Source organism: Nomia melanderi, chromosome 3 (assembly GCF_051020985.1).
Source record: "Nomia melanderi isolate GNS246 chromosome 3, iyNomMela1, whole genome shotgun sequence".
Lineage (NCBI taxonomy): Eukaryota > Metazoa > Arthropoda > Insecta > Hymenoptera > Halictidae > Nomia > Nomia melanderi.
The window spans coordinates 15,920,194-15,937,615 of record NC_135001.1 but is presented as its reverse complement, the minus strand read 5'-3'; the positions used below and the strand labels follow the sequence as shown (position 1 = coordinate 15,937,615).

At 34.3% G+C, this 17,422-nt stretch overlaps 1 protein-coding gene across 6 annotated transcripts in view; it reads right to left on the bottom strand.

The window, feature by feature from the left end:
* Nucleotides 1-13,425, bottom strand: part of LOC116429454 (uncharacterized) — a 70,548-nt gene extending 57,123 nt beyond the window's left edge. The window contains exons 1-4 of one of the 6 annotated variants that reach the window (XM_031982418.2): nucleotides 13,327-13,425; nucleotides 10,010-11,453; nucleotides 5,109-5,340; nucleotides 892-1,199 (exon numbers count right to left, since the gene is read on the bottom strand). In XM_031982418.2, coding sequence (XP_031838278.1) covers nucleotides 892-1,199; nucleotides 5,109-5,340; nucleotides 10,010-10,418 — 949 coding nt within the window. In that variant the 5' untranslated portion in view covers nucleotides 10,419-11,453; nucleotides 13,327-13,425. Of the gene's footprint in view, nucleotides 1-891; nucleotides 1,200-5,108; nucleotides 5,341-10,009 lie in introns of all 6 variants that reach the window. The other 5 variants (XM_031982419.2, XM_076366375.1, XM_076366374.1 and 2 more) reach the window with 5 other exon arrangements.
* Between the last annotated feature and the right edge of the window lie 3,997 nt (nucleotides 13,426-17,422).

Genomic DNA, 17,422 nt, shown 5'->3' with positions numbered 1-17,422 from the left:
TATACTTTGTTTTAATTTATAGACACTTTAATTTACCATTACTTCTGACTTCAGGAATTACTGTTTAATCAGTCTATCTCTATTTTCAAAAATTTCTACTCGCAACTGTCGTGTCTGCAAAAAGAAAATATCATCGTTTTGAAATTAAGTGTTCCTAAAATTTTCTGTTGATTCAGTTTTCGTAAATCCCGAGTATTCTGTTTAAAGCATACAGTAATTTACATACGTAAGTCATGGTACAAATGGATCTATTGGATATTATGATACTATTAGATCGTAGTGATTCTGTGGCTTAAAATAACGCAATAATCAAGAGAATGATGAAATTTTATTAGGTGCTTCTAGTACACACTGCTTATAATAATAAGCAGTAACGTATTTTTCCGCCATCTTAAAAAACGTATGAAATGTAGCACAAGCCCTTTCCTAAACACTCAATTCTAGACATTCAACTAGTATTCGCCTGAAGAAAGTTCTAGAAAACAAATTTTAAAACAAATTGATAAACGTTATATTGATTTTTTATGAATATAGAACGAAATACAGAGAGTTGAGTATTCTATGTTGAATATAGGTTATGTTCTATTATACCGTCGCGTTGCACACAAGTAAAAAACATAAGCGCGAACGTTGGAACACTACGAAGATGAGAGTTATCCTTGCAATCTAATATTCACTTTCTGTTAGAATCATTTAGGTCGAGCCATAATTTAAAGCAATTACCTTGTTTAATGTCACAGAACAATTCTGACCCAATTTGTACTATAATATACGGAACACCCTGATAATGAAGATGACGATCCCGGCTACTCCAATTTCGAAAATTGCAACTTACGTGTCGGACTTTCTGGAAGTTACAACAAAGAATTCAATTACATTTCTCTGACTTACCCATGTCGTCTATAATTGGTGCCATCCTCAACGTGACGCCAACCAATAGCAAGGACATGGCAAGAAGGAGGCAAGCGGTCGCGACGATCGTCCAACGTGCGCGCGGGGGAAGTTCTTCGGGGTCGACGAATTCTTCTCGGGGAACTGTAGTGTTAATCTTACGCCGTTTCCGTTTTCGCTTCTTCCGTGGATGATGGTACTTCCCCCGAGCCTTCCCGTTTTTCTCGATGCCGCTCAAAATTCTTTCTTCTTCTAACTTGTCCGCTACGTTCAACGCCACGTAGTTTTCATCGTTGTAGTGGATCTTTCTGCGCAAATGAAAAAATAAACTTTTATTTGCAAACTCATTCTGATTAAGTTATTCTCTGTTTTGTTATCACTAAAACCAGTTACCATGTACTTATTTAATACTTAACGCTAGAACTACCGAGCGTTTAATGTGATTCATATGTAATCCTTATAAAAATTGTAACGATAAGTTTTTTCTGTTTCTTCATATATTCATTGTAGTGTTCGAGTGGAACTATTTATCTTTAAAATCAGTTCGGATATTTAATATCTTTCAGATATCAATAATTGGAAAATGAGGAAACAAACTCATTTTGAGGGGTGCGGTAGTTCCGGTGTTAATCCAATATGTCCTGATCTGTATGAAATGATTAAAATAAAGCAACAGAATTTTCTCCTAGAAAATTTTAGTAAGACAATTTGGGAGGATATATTAGACATAGTAATAAAATATTTGAACTGAATATATTTTTTCAAGGTTGTTTTTTGAAATTTCAAGGTCATCGTTAGTTCTGTATGTACAACCCCGTATTGTTTGTTCCATATTCTTATAAGAGTTAAAAACGCAATTTAATAACTTTAACAACCTGGTACTGTTACCATGATGCGATTTTGCGAAACTTACAATAATAACCGCTAATATTGTTGCATTGCTAATTCATAGATCTCTATTGAAATGTACCCTCAAGTTGTCTGTAATGCATATTATAAGATAAACATACGTCTCAGTGTACATTCACATGCCTGTACAAATAATGTTAATTTACGATAACATTTGGACATATTATTGTAAATTTCTCGAAATTGCATGCTTGAAACTATATGGTTGTTAAAGTCATGAAATTGGGTTCTTTAATTTTTATAAGAATGTGCAACAAACAATGTGGCGTTTCGTTTAAAAAAAGCAACGATAACCTTGAAATTTCGAAAAATTGTCCTTGAAAGGAAACATTCATTATCAATATCACATTTTCTCCTTTAAATACTGCAACTTTGGCTTGAAAAGTTGTTTTTCTAACTAAACAATGCCACAGTTATATTTAAGTGTTCTTTTTTAAGTGCCTTACATTTAAGGATTATATTATTTTTAGATGGAAACGTATATTTCTTCGGCAGGAGATATTTCCAATAAATGCATTTATGAAAAGGGGTTGATAAACACACATTCGTTATTTACCCTTTAAACATTCTGCGTATCCTTTTGTATTTGGCTTTATGTCTGAATAAAAGTGAACTGTTGTTATTATGGTACAGTGTAAAATTATATCTACATTCTTCTCGGTCATTTAAAGAATTTATTTATGTGAATAAAAAATATATCATTTATTAAATTGTATTACTTATTTTTAAGCTTATTTAGTTAATGCTACTTAACCAGTAATATATTAGAAAAGTAAATTAGTTCAGTATCTACTATTTCACTCGGAACTCAGACATTTATTAGTTGATATCATCAGAAAAGTAAAATTGATTTTTTATAGTGGGTAAAACTTCTATTTCAAAATCGTATGTTTCATATGTTTAAGTAAATAACCTATATTATATGTTCATATACAGAAAACTATTACTTATTTCACATTAGTGTTCGAAGTGATCGAATATTCAGCAAATACATTCGGAACTTCCACTTCTGCCAGCTGTTTTAGAAACTTCTCAGTAGCTTTTACCACTTTCGGAACACTTGAAAACAATCTGTCGCTTTTCTAACGCTGTTTACTTCATTTCTACTACTCTTGCGCTATATTTTCTGATTGTAACAATACGCGACGTTTACCGGCAGGCTGTAACAATGTAACATTCTTTTATTTAAATTTATTCAATTGTTCTCGGGAATTTCTTGACAGGAATACCAACGAAATGTATACCGTGCGATTTTAGTTGTGAGGCATTTTACAGACTGAATGTAGTAACTTAATTTTTTTTATATTTACATACAAAAATTTCATATACATGTACACTAATTTTCTAGCCGTATGTTATGTTCTGTTAGAGCGATTTTCAATTCTTATGTACGTATATAAACATTGAACTTTTCTTTTCAATTTCATACTTATAGTGAATCACACTGCATAATAGAATTATTTCAAATTTTTAAAGTACCAATGTTTGTTTCATAAAAATTATAGGAAGATTAAATTTGTGGGTCATAATACGTTTGTGTTGTACAGTGTATAGTTTCTATGTAACAGGTAAAGGAAATAATCATGTTTATGGATTTATTAATATTAAATAAAATTCCTACTTACAAGTAAATTGCACTTTGCAACGACCTTATATAAAAGTGTGTCAGATAAAGTGGATCGGTAAAACATCTAGCTAACGTGTGCATAATATAGGTCACGCCGCATTTAAAAGTGATACATTTTTAAGCGACAATAAAATAAGAAAACTATACACATACATATCGATAACGACGTGGACAGATTTCAACTCACAAGTTTAAATATTCTATAGTATATACTATAAAATTTGTATTTCTGATTTATAAAAATAACTGAATTATTTCACTCATTTATTTTATTATTAAACATTTGTATACCATACAATATATTATGTACTACTAATATTACATATAATATTATTTATTTATTTTAAAACAAGTACAGGAAAGGAATCATTTTTGTTTGCATCAAGTTAAAGCAGAAAAAAGTAGTACAAAACAGAAACATAAGTAACCCGTATTAATCAAATTAAATTTAATTTATTGAATTAAGTTTTTACTAAAATGATTATAAGAAAAATTCATCCTCATCATACATGATATTTGAATATTCTTCAGGTATCTAGAACAAATGTAGCAATAATGAGTCACATAATTCAGAACGTAAAGGGTTAAGGAAGGGAAAAACGCATTAAGTTGACAATATTCATTAATAAAATAAAAAATAGCAATCAATTTTAGAAGTATTACATGTAAAAACCTCATGAAGAACATCGATGCAACTCAGAAGGTCACATAATGTTCCATTATGTTTGAAAATCTCATTTAAGTAGTATAACCCACTAATAAATTGAACACCTTATGTGTACGCTAAACATATCGGTTCTGTGTATACCTATTCCTATTGTAACCAGTCGAATAATTGGTTACAAAGTAAGGTAAACAAATTAGTCGATAAATTTTTCTTAGTGGAAATAAAAACAAAAGGAAAGATGAAAACTGAAGAACTGGTTAATTGGACAATATAAAAATTGATATAAAGTTAAATCAACGGAAGAAAACGCAGGATTTTAAATTTGACTGGCCACGGTATATTTAATGTTATATAATCATTATTTAATTCTTCGAAATAATTGTTAATCTCTGATTTATAGATTAATAAATCTCTGATACATTTTCTATCATAAATGCTTATTATATAAGTACATATAAGGGAAAGCAATCAGCATCAGCACATTTCTTCGTAACGAGTCACCTTGTACATATTATATGAAATATATAAATATGTACAATTGTATCAAATGTACTATAATATATTAGGTAGACCAGAAAGAGATCCATTACATTTAGTCTCAACAGAAATCTTCATTATCTCTTATAATTGTTTTAATGTAATTTCATTCAAAAAGTGGATTTGAAAACTAGGACGTTATATGGAAAATTATCCTGAAAGAAGAAGAAAATTATATTTTCGATCTAATGTATTACAATCTAATATATTACAGAACCATTTATTTATAATAAAAAACATAAAAGGAAAAGAAACATCTAAAATAGGTCCCGTTTTATCAGTAATTTTACTGTACCTATGTTGAAAAAAGATAATGATACCACTTTTTGAATATAGAAAGTTCTAGTAGAGGAAAAATCATGCTGCTGCATAATTTCGCAGAGCATTGAAAAATATCGTGAAAGTAATGGATCGTTTTGTATATTTATGTGCCATAAGTGTGTGAAATTCCGCAATCGAATGGTTGGCATTACTTACAATTGAGCTGTACTTTCGGATAAGCAGCAGGCACTTCGGTGCAACTGCGGATATTCGCAGGAATCGCTGAAAGTCTCTCGAGTCCTTTCGAAATTGATCAATGCGAGATTTTGATCGCCGTCTACTCCGAAGAGCTCAAACCGTGAATTAAGACCAGTTTGAACGTCTCTCGAATGTTTGCGCTTCTTTCTCGGACGTCGTGGACTTTCTGACGCTCTTCGTCTTGCTTTACCTGCAACAATACACACACTAAACTATTTCACCGTCAACTTGCAAATACTTTGTTTATAAAGATTACGGTATTACGAAAAGCTCAGTCTAGAAAAACGGTATATCCTGCACATTATTGTTTTATTATTTATGAATTATAATCTTTATGTAGATTTCTATCTTTATAAATTATTTTAATTAATAAGTTATCTTACTTCTAGTTGACTGGAAAATTAAGTCAAAGATGAAATGAAAATACTATTATGTTTTGTTACTAGAAATGTTTTCTTGGACTTTATGTTTCTTGTATATACCATGAGCATGTAACAAAACTGCAGTCTAATTGTTTGTTATCATACAAGTAATCTCGTGCGCGAATTGTACAGAAATTTTATGCTTTTGTTTTCAATAAAAGAATGTTTGCCCTATCTCTTAATTACGTTGTTTATTTATTAATCTGTTGATTGTACGTCAGGCAATAAATTCAGTTGGAAGGATGAAAATTAAAAAATTGTAATATAGCTAATAAACAAATTATCGTGTAATCAATATCTCTCATATATCTATAAAATTATGAATTTGTATTGGGTACAAATACGCCCGTGGATTAACCATGTTGGAGTCGAACAGAGTTAAGAGCATTATGTTGAATTATTATATAAAAACGAACGCAGAGATATTGTTTTCTGTTATGAACAGAATAGCATATTTAAGAAATTTATTCGTATTAATATAAATAATATATAAAAATTGCGCGAATAATTTTCTTAAAAAATGAATTACGTTTGCGTTAAGCCAAAATTTCCCATTTTCCTGATAACAATTACAATACATAGTTAAATAATTCTGCAGGATATTATGAAATTTAAAAGTTTGCATGTTTTCATATTCAAATATCAAAATAAAACGAAACTTAACAAATGAACTTCCCTAAATTTATGAAAAATTCAGAACAACTCACTTGCACTGTTTAGTATCTCTAGTGTTAAATACATCATATTTATAATTAACATTATATATTACAGTAAAGGTACAAAGGTATAACTTGAAAGATGCACATCTATTGATAATAAAAATTTGTCATTAATAACAATATACTTTGAACCCTATTATAAAATCTTTGACTTTTCAAGATGACCATCCCTTTTATATGTTATAATCATTGAACTCGCAATAAAATCAAACAAATTTTTGTGACCGAAGAAAAATTTTTATTAGTATTTTTCAGACGTTTACGTGAATACAATTTTAGATACCAATTTAAAAATCAAAAAACATTAATGAAAATCGTATGAAAAAGATAAGAAATTTCATTTTCTAACGAAACATTTATAAACCGTTTAACTTTATTCAAATCTGTATTCTAGTGAGCTTTGCAGACGACGAGACGATATAAATGCATAAACTTTCGCAGTATGCGCACAAAGATCCATGCTCGACAGTAAAGCGGTCACGAGGATTCATTTGCAGAGAATATGAAAAAAGTAGAGGAATTGTTTTCTGAAATTCCTGCCTTGGGCAATACCTTAATATTTTATCTACCGAAAACTTATTGATGGGGTTCTGAATGTGTGCGATACAAAAGATGCTCAATAATTTTCTTAGATAACAATTCTGGAAGAATTTGTTCCATTGTTTAAAATAACATATTGTTTCATGACTATAATTCTTATTCAACGTAGAAAAAATTGACTGGCAAATCTGTAGTTGTTAATTGTTCAGTTATAATTTTATATATTTTATGAATTCCTTAAAATAATTCTTTTAAGTAATTTGAAATACATTTTCAAGTATTCTTAGACTTCTTATCAAATTTTATTTAATTTAACCACTATGTGCATTTATAGCCTCATTTTAATTTTTAGTTTTTACATTTTAAACATTATTTATATACAACATATGTATTATTAAGAAATATTTAGAATTCAGACGACGTACAAACAAATTCAGACGACAATTCAGGTCGCAAAGGGTAAAAAGATCATCTAATAACCGTCGGTAGGTAAAGTAACCTAAACTTTATTGTCGATCTAGGAAATATGAAATTAAATTTGCAAGAAATACAACCACCATTACAGCACAGCATTTTTATTGCAAGAAGTATAAATTAAAAAGAGAACATTGTAAAGCAGAGACGATTTATATTTCGTAATTATTTCTTTAGTTCTTTAGAAACAAACACGATGCGAACAGAAGCTTAAGATGAATATTTTGCAATATTAAAATTTCGTTTACTGGTGTTCAGCGCTGATAAAAAAGCTCAGCATATTTCATTGAACATATCATAAGTATATCAACTAATATTTTATATATCTCCTAGTATTTATTTTAATATCTCCTAGTTTTATATATATTTTTATACTTTCTAACTTTATATAATATAAATTCATATGAATGGACAATTTTTGCGAATATCTTCAAAACTTTATCCAAGAAATTCTTACAATACATTTAAAAAATATACAAATACTTTATTCAATTATAAGAACTTCCACTAAAGAACTTTTCTGGCATAATTTAATTTGCAGTATATTTTGATGGTAGATAAATAAATTCGTAAAGATAGTTAAGATTACTTAACAAGAATGATACATTTTATTGAAAATTTGAATAGCAAGTCATAAATACGCCGATCTCAAATGAAACTCATAACACTTGGCATATTTCAAATAACGGTAAAAATTTCAGCTTTCCTATTTCTAATGAGGTTTTATAGTGTATCTTCATGAATATCATTATAAATATTATATAATTTGGAAAACTATTATTTTCAATCTTTTTTCAAATACTTGGAATACTTTAACATTAAACGTACCGCGACCGATCACCGGTTTTTAAATTTGATAAAAAATTCTGCATTCTCTTTCATTCATCTAACTTTGTATCAATTTCTATACTGTCCAATTAGTCGATTTTCCAGTTTTTGTTTCCTTTTATTTCTGCTTCCATTAAGAATTATTTATATTATAATTTGTTTACCTCTAATTTGTTTATTATTGTAATTTGGTTACGGTAGGAATAAATATATATATATATAAAGTGTTGAAATATTTAGTGTTAAAACAGATCATTGATCAAGGAAGTGTATAGTTTACAACTTTTGTATTTTTTTTTTAAATTTATCAATGACTTCACATACTAACATGAAGCTAGGTATTATTTTTTATAGACATACATTTTTTTCTAGTTAATTTTGGTCCAAAAGATTAATAATGTGCTGTGTTCAAGAATATAGTAGAATCCATACTTTTCAGTTAACTCTGAAGAAATAAAATTCACAAATTTATATTGTCTGGGCAGTAGATCCACATTATAAATTCTTCACCAAAATGTACTTCGTACAAACATATTTCGTAATAATTCATTTTGGAATGAACTTATCTTTCTTTCTTTCTTAAATCATGCTGTTAAATATTAAATCCACCTGGTCTATCCAACTGTAAGTTAAATTTCTTTTCCACATTAAATAAATTTAATCGTCATTAAAATGATCGCAATGAAAATATACGACATTGAAATAATAGATATAATTTCATATACTTTATAAGGAGATAATTACCTACTCCCAATTTGTATCTATAATTTTTCTATTAATTATTAAATCTTACTGCTTCATATGAGTTTGTCAGTTTTGGTGTTAGTAATTTCTGTCACTTTGGCCATATTTTTATCAAAGCTGTCAAAAGACATCTTACAAAATTTTAAAATTCTTTACTGTCTTTTATAATTATCAAACAAAGACAAAGAAAATTTTTTTTATTTATTATTTCCACTGTTACTGCATTTAAATGGAAAAATATCATTTGACACGACTTGGTAGAAATAAGTATACACAAAAGACCGGTAAAAACAGTGTTAACAATTTATAATGATGCGATTAAAAGTAATTATCAAAGTATTTATCCTACACTCCCCTTTAATACTGTTAATAGTCTGTGCTGAATAAAAAGTTCTTTAGAAACTAAGAGGATTAGAACGCCCTACACATTTCCTTTACCATAGCTGGAGTGTTTTGTGGGGAAATGTGGATTTGCACCTTTGACCGATTAAGTTTCTTTACCATGTATCTATAACTTCTACGTTGTACACGGAAAACTTGAACCAAAGTTTCACAAATAATATTTATTTTCCGCGAAACATTCTCGCACCAAATTACGATAAACGATCGACAACGTAATTAGGTACGACTAACGACAAGACACAACAGCATAAACTCATTCTAAAACTATGAAACTAAAAATAACAATTAATACCACCGAACATAGCTAAACAATAAAATAAAACAATATAAAATTATTCCAAAACCAAGGAACTACCAAAAATAATACAGAACGATATTTATATTTCCGAAAACCACAAGAATCAATGTTTAAAAGCCGAAATTACCATATTACTTTCACGTCTTCCACATTACGCAGTTTCATAATTATTCAACTCATAAATACATACAATCAGAAGTATATAGTTATGCAAATCAAAGAATACACAAGTATAAAGTGCAATCAGAGGCACCTGAAACCGGATATAAAAATTCATTGCAATCAATTTTTTCTTACTCGCTTCCTCGGCAGTACGCATTAACGGAATGCAAAGGCGAACTATTTCCCGTAAAGGGTCAAAGCATTCGAGAACTATGGCATATTTTCGAAGCATATCTCGCGAACACTTTCCCAAAGGAAAACGTTACTCACCATGATGTGAACTACGTTGATGGTGCTCGTCTTCAATGAATTCGTCGCAGGGCGCTGAATCGTACCTCTTGCGGTGGTGGTGATGATGATGATGCTGCTGGTGATGATGATGGTGATGATGGTGATGGCTCTTCCGTCGGTACTGATGGTGATGATGGTGATGGTGGTGGTGATGGTGGTTCAGCGAGGAGGATGCGGTCGAGGTGGAAGTTAGTCTAAGCCGACGTGGACTAGCTGGCGCACTACCGGAACGTTTGCTTAAAGTTGAAGAGGCTTTGATTGCCTCCACCTTTGTTTCCACCAGAGCAGCAAGGACGGCTTCGAGACGTGCCACCTCCATTCCGCTGCCACCATCATCCGTCGAGACTGCCTTGTCAGCGACATCGGAAGTAGACGGAGTCACCGTCATCTCTTCACCTCTAGTTAGAACATTACGTTCACCACCATCGATGGTGACCTCTTTGTCGCGATGAAAGTCGCGGGCCACTCGCAACGCCCGCGAACCGAACGGTCACAAAACCGTCGCGTTACAGTTCAAACCGCCGGTTTTCTCGTCTCTCCCTGCCGCGATATTATCCACTGCTAGCTCGCGGATAAATCTGGACAGCATAAAGCTGACTATAACAGCTTCGGATTCGCTTTTTTCATTTATCCTTCGGAAACATCGTTTCGCTGACGCTTCTTCGTAGACACCCTTACTCTTTAGGCAATCTTCCACCCTTCTCCGATAATTTTCGTTTTCTTAGATTCAACTTTTCCCTCGAGCATCATCCTTCTCCTTCCTTACGTATTTTCACGGAAGTGACTTCGATAAAGTGTTTCTCTTGTAATTACAAAACCTGTCGCTAGAAATTTCTTCATCGATTCAATTCTCCTTAAAAATCTTTTGCTTCCTTCCTCGGGTTAAGATGATTTGCGTCGAAAGATCTCCTCGGTATTTCCATGTCTGCTGGACTCAAGAATTCATCACTCTGCGTCGCGAGAACAAGATCAGCGGTACATTTCGTTGAAAAAAAAGAAGCGGGACGTTTTATTTCCATCCATTCGCTTCGTCTGTTATTCTTTGTAAACCCGAAGCAAAGCCGATTCACTTGGTAAGCTAATTTTGCGTCGAAGGTTTCTTCGAAATGACTTCAATAGAGTTATACCCTCTGCTCGATAATTCACATTATCTAACAACAGTTATCAAAACGTTCGTGCAGATCGACTCGACCGGATCAAGTTCCATTTCACGGACACGTTTCCGAGGATTCCGCTCGGCTCCCGTCTCCATCGTCGATAACTTCTGCGCGCTTTCACTTTTCGCGGCGGCTAATCAACCATTCGGCGTGCGCGAAACAAATATACTCGATTGGAACGTTCCACAAAAATCGCTCCGCGGCTTGGATGCTTCCGTCGTTCGAAACGAATAACCCGTGAAATTCGTTCCCCCGATCGGCGTTTCCTTCCGGTTGATTGAACGCGAATTAGTACCGTTGCGGCCGTGTACTCGGCAACGATCGACGAAATTTCGGATGCGCACGATGTATCCCGGTCGTTAGACCGCACTCGGTATCAAAGCGCCGGTTCTCTTGACACTCGAGAGCCATTGACTCCTACGGGAAAGTCCTAGTGGCCATTTATGCGGCAACGAAGCCACTTGCGAAAATCTTTCAATAATATTTCCCGGGTAACGACAAGTGACTCGCGGGATTCGACGGATCCAACGGTTAACGACGACCACCGGAATGGATTATTGAACTACGAGAGATTGACCGTGGTGACGTGTTCTCGCGATAAAAGAAAGGCCCCCCCGCGAGAGCGGTGCGTCGACTTGCTTGTCCGCGGCCAACTTCCCTCGACCCTTCCTGGTTTCCCGCGTACCTAATGACCTCGTTCTTTTGTGAAGCGTGAAACAAAGGTTGGTCGAAACAGGTAGCCATGTCAGGCGGCTGTTCGCTCTGGCACACCGGCGGTTGTTTGCGTCAAGTATGTTTTTTCGGAACTCGAAAAGAAGTTAAGGGGCGAAGGTCGAGGGAAGCTACCACTCCACTACTGTCCCTAACAGTACCATACGAATTTCTCTAATGAGTAGCCCGTGTTTCTCCGTGCACAAGTCCGCGGGTCGAGCGACCGTTCGAAAACGCGGGGAAAGAAAGCTAAGCGGAATATTTTCGATGCCACGGTAAGACAATGGAAAACGAATCAACGCCGACGCGGGTTCTTATTGTTTCGCGGTAGGCTTGATTCCGATCGAAATAACTCTCTCTCTCTCTCTCTCTCTCTCTCTCTCTCTCTCTCTCTCTCTCTCTCTTTCTCTCTCTTTCTCTCTCTCTCTCTAGTCGGAGTAAACATCAGCTCGACGCGATCCGTAAGTTGTTTGACTCGTAACCCGACCGAAAATCGCTTGTGTTCATTCAGATTTCGCCGCTCGATCGCGTCTGCCGGTGAAACGTATTCCCGTTAAATGCCATAAATTTTCCGACAAACGGAACGTGGAGAAACTTTGAGAATTCGCGTCGTTCGCGTTTCTATGACAAAGCACGATGCCATCACAGGGTACACTGGGATAACGTTAATGATTACTCAGTGTCCCGTTAAATCCGCAGCTGGAAAATGCATCATCCCCTGGTCCGTTCACGTCGACATAGTACGACAGTGCCTTTCGTGCGGACAGTCATAAACGCGTCGCATAAATACGGGTGCATACCGTTGCCGCATAATCGAGCGAGCAATTGTCGGAAGATCTTCAATTCTCAACCCTCGAACTGCGAAAGCCTTCGATATCGGAGTTCCCGTTCGAGTCCCTGCTCCCCTAAACCGTCGAGAGTTTCTCGTGCATCTCCTCTTCGACCAGAAGTACGATCAATCAATTGAAAAACGAGCGTGCCAACGTGTGCCGATGGGGCGCGACGGGATCTGTGATTCAGCCCTGCGACCGTCCAGCTCTTTCCACGCGAATATACGACGTGGCAAACGGTGGCAAAGACGTTCTCGGTGTTCAGGGACACTCGTGGGATGCCAGGACGCTGGTGACCGGCGGATCTATAGTTCAGACAACGGTGGCGTTACGGACAGACAGAGGATGGCAATGATGCTCCCTCGGCTCGTACGTCCGCGGCGATGACGCTGCGCTTCACGGGGTTGCGTGTAGCGTGCACACGTGCATCGAAGGAACAGGGAGAGCGGGAGAGAGACGGAGATATCGAGAGATTCAGAGAGAGACGGTTAGTGTGGGGCACACACTTTCGTGGCACAAGACGGAATCGACACGGTTAGTGCACAACAACACGACGCGTCGTGTGGAAAACGGCTGGGTAGTACACACTAAACCGTACGTTTCTGTAGTACGATCGGAGTCGACGCGATGGCGCGATCAACGCACATCCCCGGCGGCCGAGGGATTTGCGTGCGCGAGTACTAGCGATCGCTCGAATACTGGGAAGCGTCGTGGAGCAGACAGGGTTGGTAGGCAGGTGGCCGGTCTGGCAGGGATGCGTTCTGCCCTACCCCTTCCCATAACGACCCCGCGCCGCTACCCGACTATCGCAAGCTTCTCTCTCCTCCACCCTTCCACCCGCGCAGCCTATCCGCCCGGCATCGCTGCCTCCGGCGACCTCCCTCTTCCTTTCCTGCCCTCCAGTGCGGTCACCTTTTCCCTACGTGGAACTGTGATCCAGGAATATTGCGGTATTCGATAGCTTTCGGGTGTTGCTTTCGTCGCGAGCCTATCCGATACACCGTGGTACCAACCGATGGCACGGTTTAACATTTTGATCGCCGTGTCAACCGAATTCTGGCGACCTGACCTTTTGTGGAGATAGAAAATTGGGCTTCTTTTCGTGGCGACATGTCGAGCTGAGAGAACTTTGGCTGCACCTGTCGGATGTAGAAAGGTTCAGAGAATAATCGCTTTGGGAAGCTTTGGCTTCTGAACTTGTGTTGCGTTAGGGAAATTGCTTTGATTGTAGGAGTAATTAGGTGATTAAGGTGTTGAGAGTTGCTTGATTTCTGTTCGCTGGAGTTTGAACTTTGAGTTATGTTCGTGTAGTCGCTTGGTTAATGTATACTGGAAGTTTTTGTGGGAATACCATTGTGTTTGATCAAGTATTTATATAGTAATACAAATGCTATCCTAAATGTTTGAACATTTTTAATGTACTTCTGTTTTCAAAATTGTTGGTTTACTTTAGGAGCAACACAAATGTTTCTTGCAGAAAGTGATTAAATACACTTCACTAAATAAAATGATATTATCTTCAATTAAATAATGTACATTGTAAATAATTAAGTATGTTTAAGCAATCTTAAAAATATTTTTATCTTTCGAGTCCTGGGACTATATAGTGTGGTACATAAGTCGGAAACGTCTTAATAAATAAATCACTCGATAGTATTGAATGTTTAATACTTTGCCACATTTCCTTTATGTTTATTCATCTTTACTCCAATTGTTCAAAGTCATTGTAAGTTGATTACAATTTCAAAATACACTATTTATTTATTCATCAATCATTTCAAAGCATTATATCATTATTCATTCGACCTGCAATGAATTCTATTTCTGCTTTAACAGATAATAATGAGGATTATCAGGTCCGTTCAAATTAAATACCTTTGCACAAACATAGTTGTCTATTACTTTTTTCATGCATGTGTACATTCTATAGTATGTAAATAAAAAGCTCATGCTCTTCTTTCAGAAAAAACTTTGTTTATAATTTACTTGTTGTTAGATCATCACACTTTTGTAAAACATGTTGAATAAAAAGAATAACTTTGATTACAATTTACTCGTTAAATCATTCTTGATACCACCCAGTGATTCATGACTAACCTGGAATTCTTTGGTGTCCTTAATATCTCATATTTAACCCGAGCTATCAAACTCTATAATATTCCGCAACTTTTCTTCCTCCTCTAGTTGTCTGAACTTATAAATTCTCTAAGTTTCCCTTAATAAATTCGATGTCTAAACTTATGAATTCCCTAAAAAAACTCTAAGAAATTCACAGTTATCTTTCCACGTCAATCGTTAATTTCACATACTTGTGTAATATTAGGTTGGCCAAAAAGTCCTGTATCCTTTTAAGAAATTTTTAAGACAAACGCAGCAGTAAATTAGACATCGTTAAGCTACGTTGTCCATGTTTGACAAATTTCAACCATCTGCAAATTTATTTATTTACAATATTTATTCGCATATTAAGTATAACTGTCAGAAGAATAAAAAGCAATATGACTTCTTAACAAAACTTATTCCTTTGAAAAAACCAAATTCGAAACTCTGAAATCGCGTAGTACTCAGTAAGAATACGTTAACCTACCTGTCTGATCATGACTTATAAATTCTACTTCGTATTAATACTAACGCGTTCTTCGTAGATTTTCATATTCGATTTTCTCGAACACAAGGCTTCAAACGAGAGAAATTTGCTCGTGTTCTTAAGATATTTTTGCAGAAAAATAACTCTGTTGAAGTCTGTCATTCATTCCTAAATATCCTGCATAATTCATTTATATATTTTATCAAGTACTGACTGTTTATAAAACTGTACACAGTTTCTTAGTTAAATGTATTCTAACTTGTATAAACTGAAACGTATTCCAAAAATGGATATGGATTAAGATTTTTAACAATATATGTTATATTTGGCAACTCCGAATTTAACGTTCGTTAAATATGTAAAATGCATTACGTAAATAGATAGGCAGACACTTCCGGTAATAACGAAGCGTGATGTCAAATGATCTGGATTATTTGATGGCGATGGTGTACAATATTTACCAAAAATTTGTTTCGGTCACGGACGTCAATGAACGGACTACCCTAGTTTCAAACGGCGTGCTATATGCATCCGAACAAAGACACCGTGATCGTATACATGCATAAGATATGTGTGTCGCAACCATATACATTGCTAGTAGTTTATACAGTACATTCTCATTATTTCCAGGACAATGCAACAAGTGATGCGGCGACAGACGATGTCAGTTTTATCGGAGAAAATAGAGTGAACGTCCACATTCACCAGGGAATGTTAAAGTTTTCGCATGCTCCACTTTTCGCAATTCAATCATCGCATTGACGTATGATTAGAAATACACTGTATCGAACAGTGTCCTACCACCGTATACCGATGAGTGGTGCCATAATGGTTTTTATATCTCACTTGCATCGTAGTACAGTTCTCGATCGAATTTTCATTTGATCCGAATTTGAGTAATTTAGTTTCTAAAAATCTACGCTTGTATAAATATTCGCGGTTAAATATTATATCTACGTAAACAATAATCCAATTCTGATTACTCGGTTGATTTTCACACATTCCTTTTTGTATGCTTTTATATTGTTCTAAATAGTTTAATAAAGTTAGTGGACAAATTTTAAGTTATTATTTCCTTCGAAACCACAAGTTATTTATTAAATTGAAAACTAATCGGTAAGAAATTGTAAATAGATGGTGGAAAGAGCATAAGTAAGAAATGAAATTTTTATGATACATCATGTTAAATGTGTCTATGTTTTGTAGTAATAAGGTCTGAAAGTCTCAGTATCATTCAAAGACGCTTATACAGGCCATTGATATAGATACTTCGACCATTCGAGAATGATCTGTGTAACTTCGGTTGCATTCAATTTCTCGCGATACATACAATCTATTAAAACTACATTTTTTACAAAAGAAAAATATGGAGCTTCGAAAATTAATCAAATTTAGATGCATTTTCTATTCACATATTTAATTGATGATATTTAAATAATATGTTTAAGCTAACACTGAAATTAAAGTGGAAGAAAAAAATTGGAAACTGTAAAGAAAGCATTTTAAGAAAAGAAACATGACATTTGTAAAACAGTTTCATAAATTATCAAATGTTCTGTGGTTCTTGATTACATTTTATCGACACGGGAAGTTCAATATCTATTAAAGACGTCTGAGACTACCGAAGAACTTCCTTGTTTAATTTTCGCAGTAGGATATCTTTTCTACGTACACAAAAATATACATCTTTCAACAATTTTAAATTCACATAGCGTTTATCTCACCATAAATAAAATGTACACAACTATAATTTGTTTTCAACTATCAATATAAAGAATAAAAACAGTGGTAAAACAAATCGTCATCAATATCATACGTCGAATTCTATCACCTCAAGTTCAATAATCACAATAATCTTTAGAAAAGCAAAATCTGAGATACATTAATGTCTTCCTTCAAAATTGATTTCAATTCTTCCAGATTTCTATCTTATTTAACACTAGAACTACCGTACCAGTCAAATGATGTTTCGATTTGTTTGTTTCGCAATTATTAACATCTTAAAAGCATTGAATATTAGGAAATGATCTTAAAAACAAATAGTTCAATTTGAATACTATTGTATAACGAATGTCTGAAGAAACTGAAAATAATGTATTGTTACAAT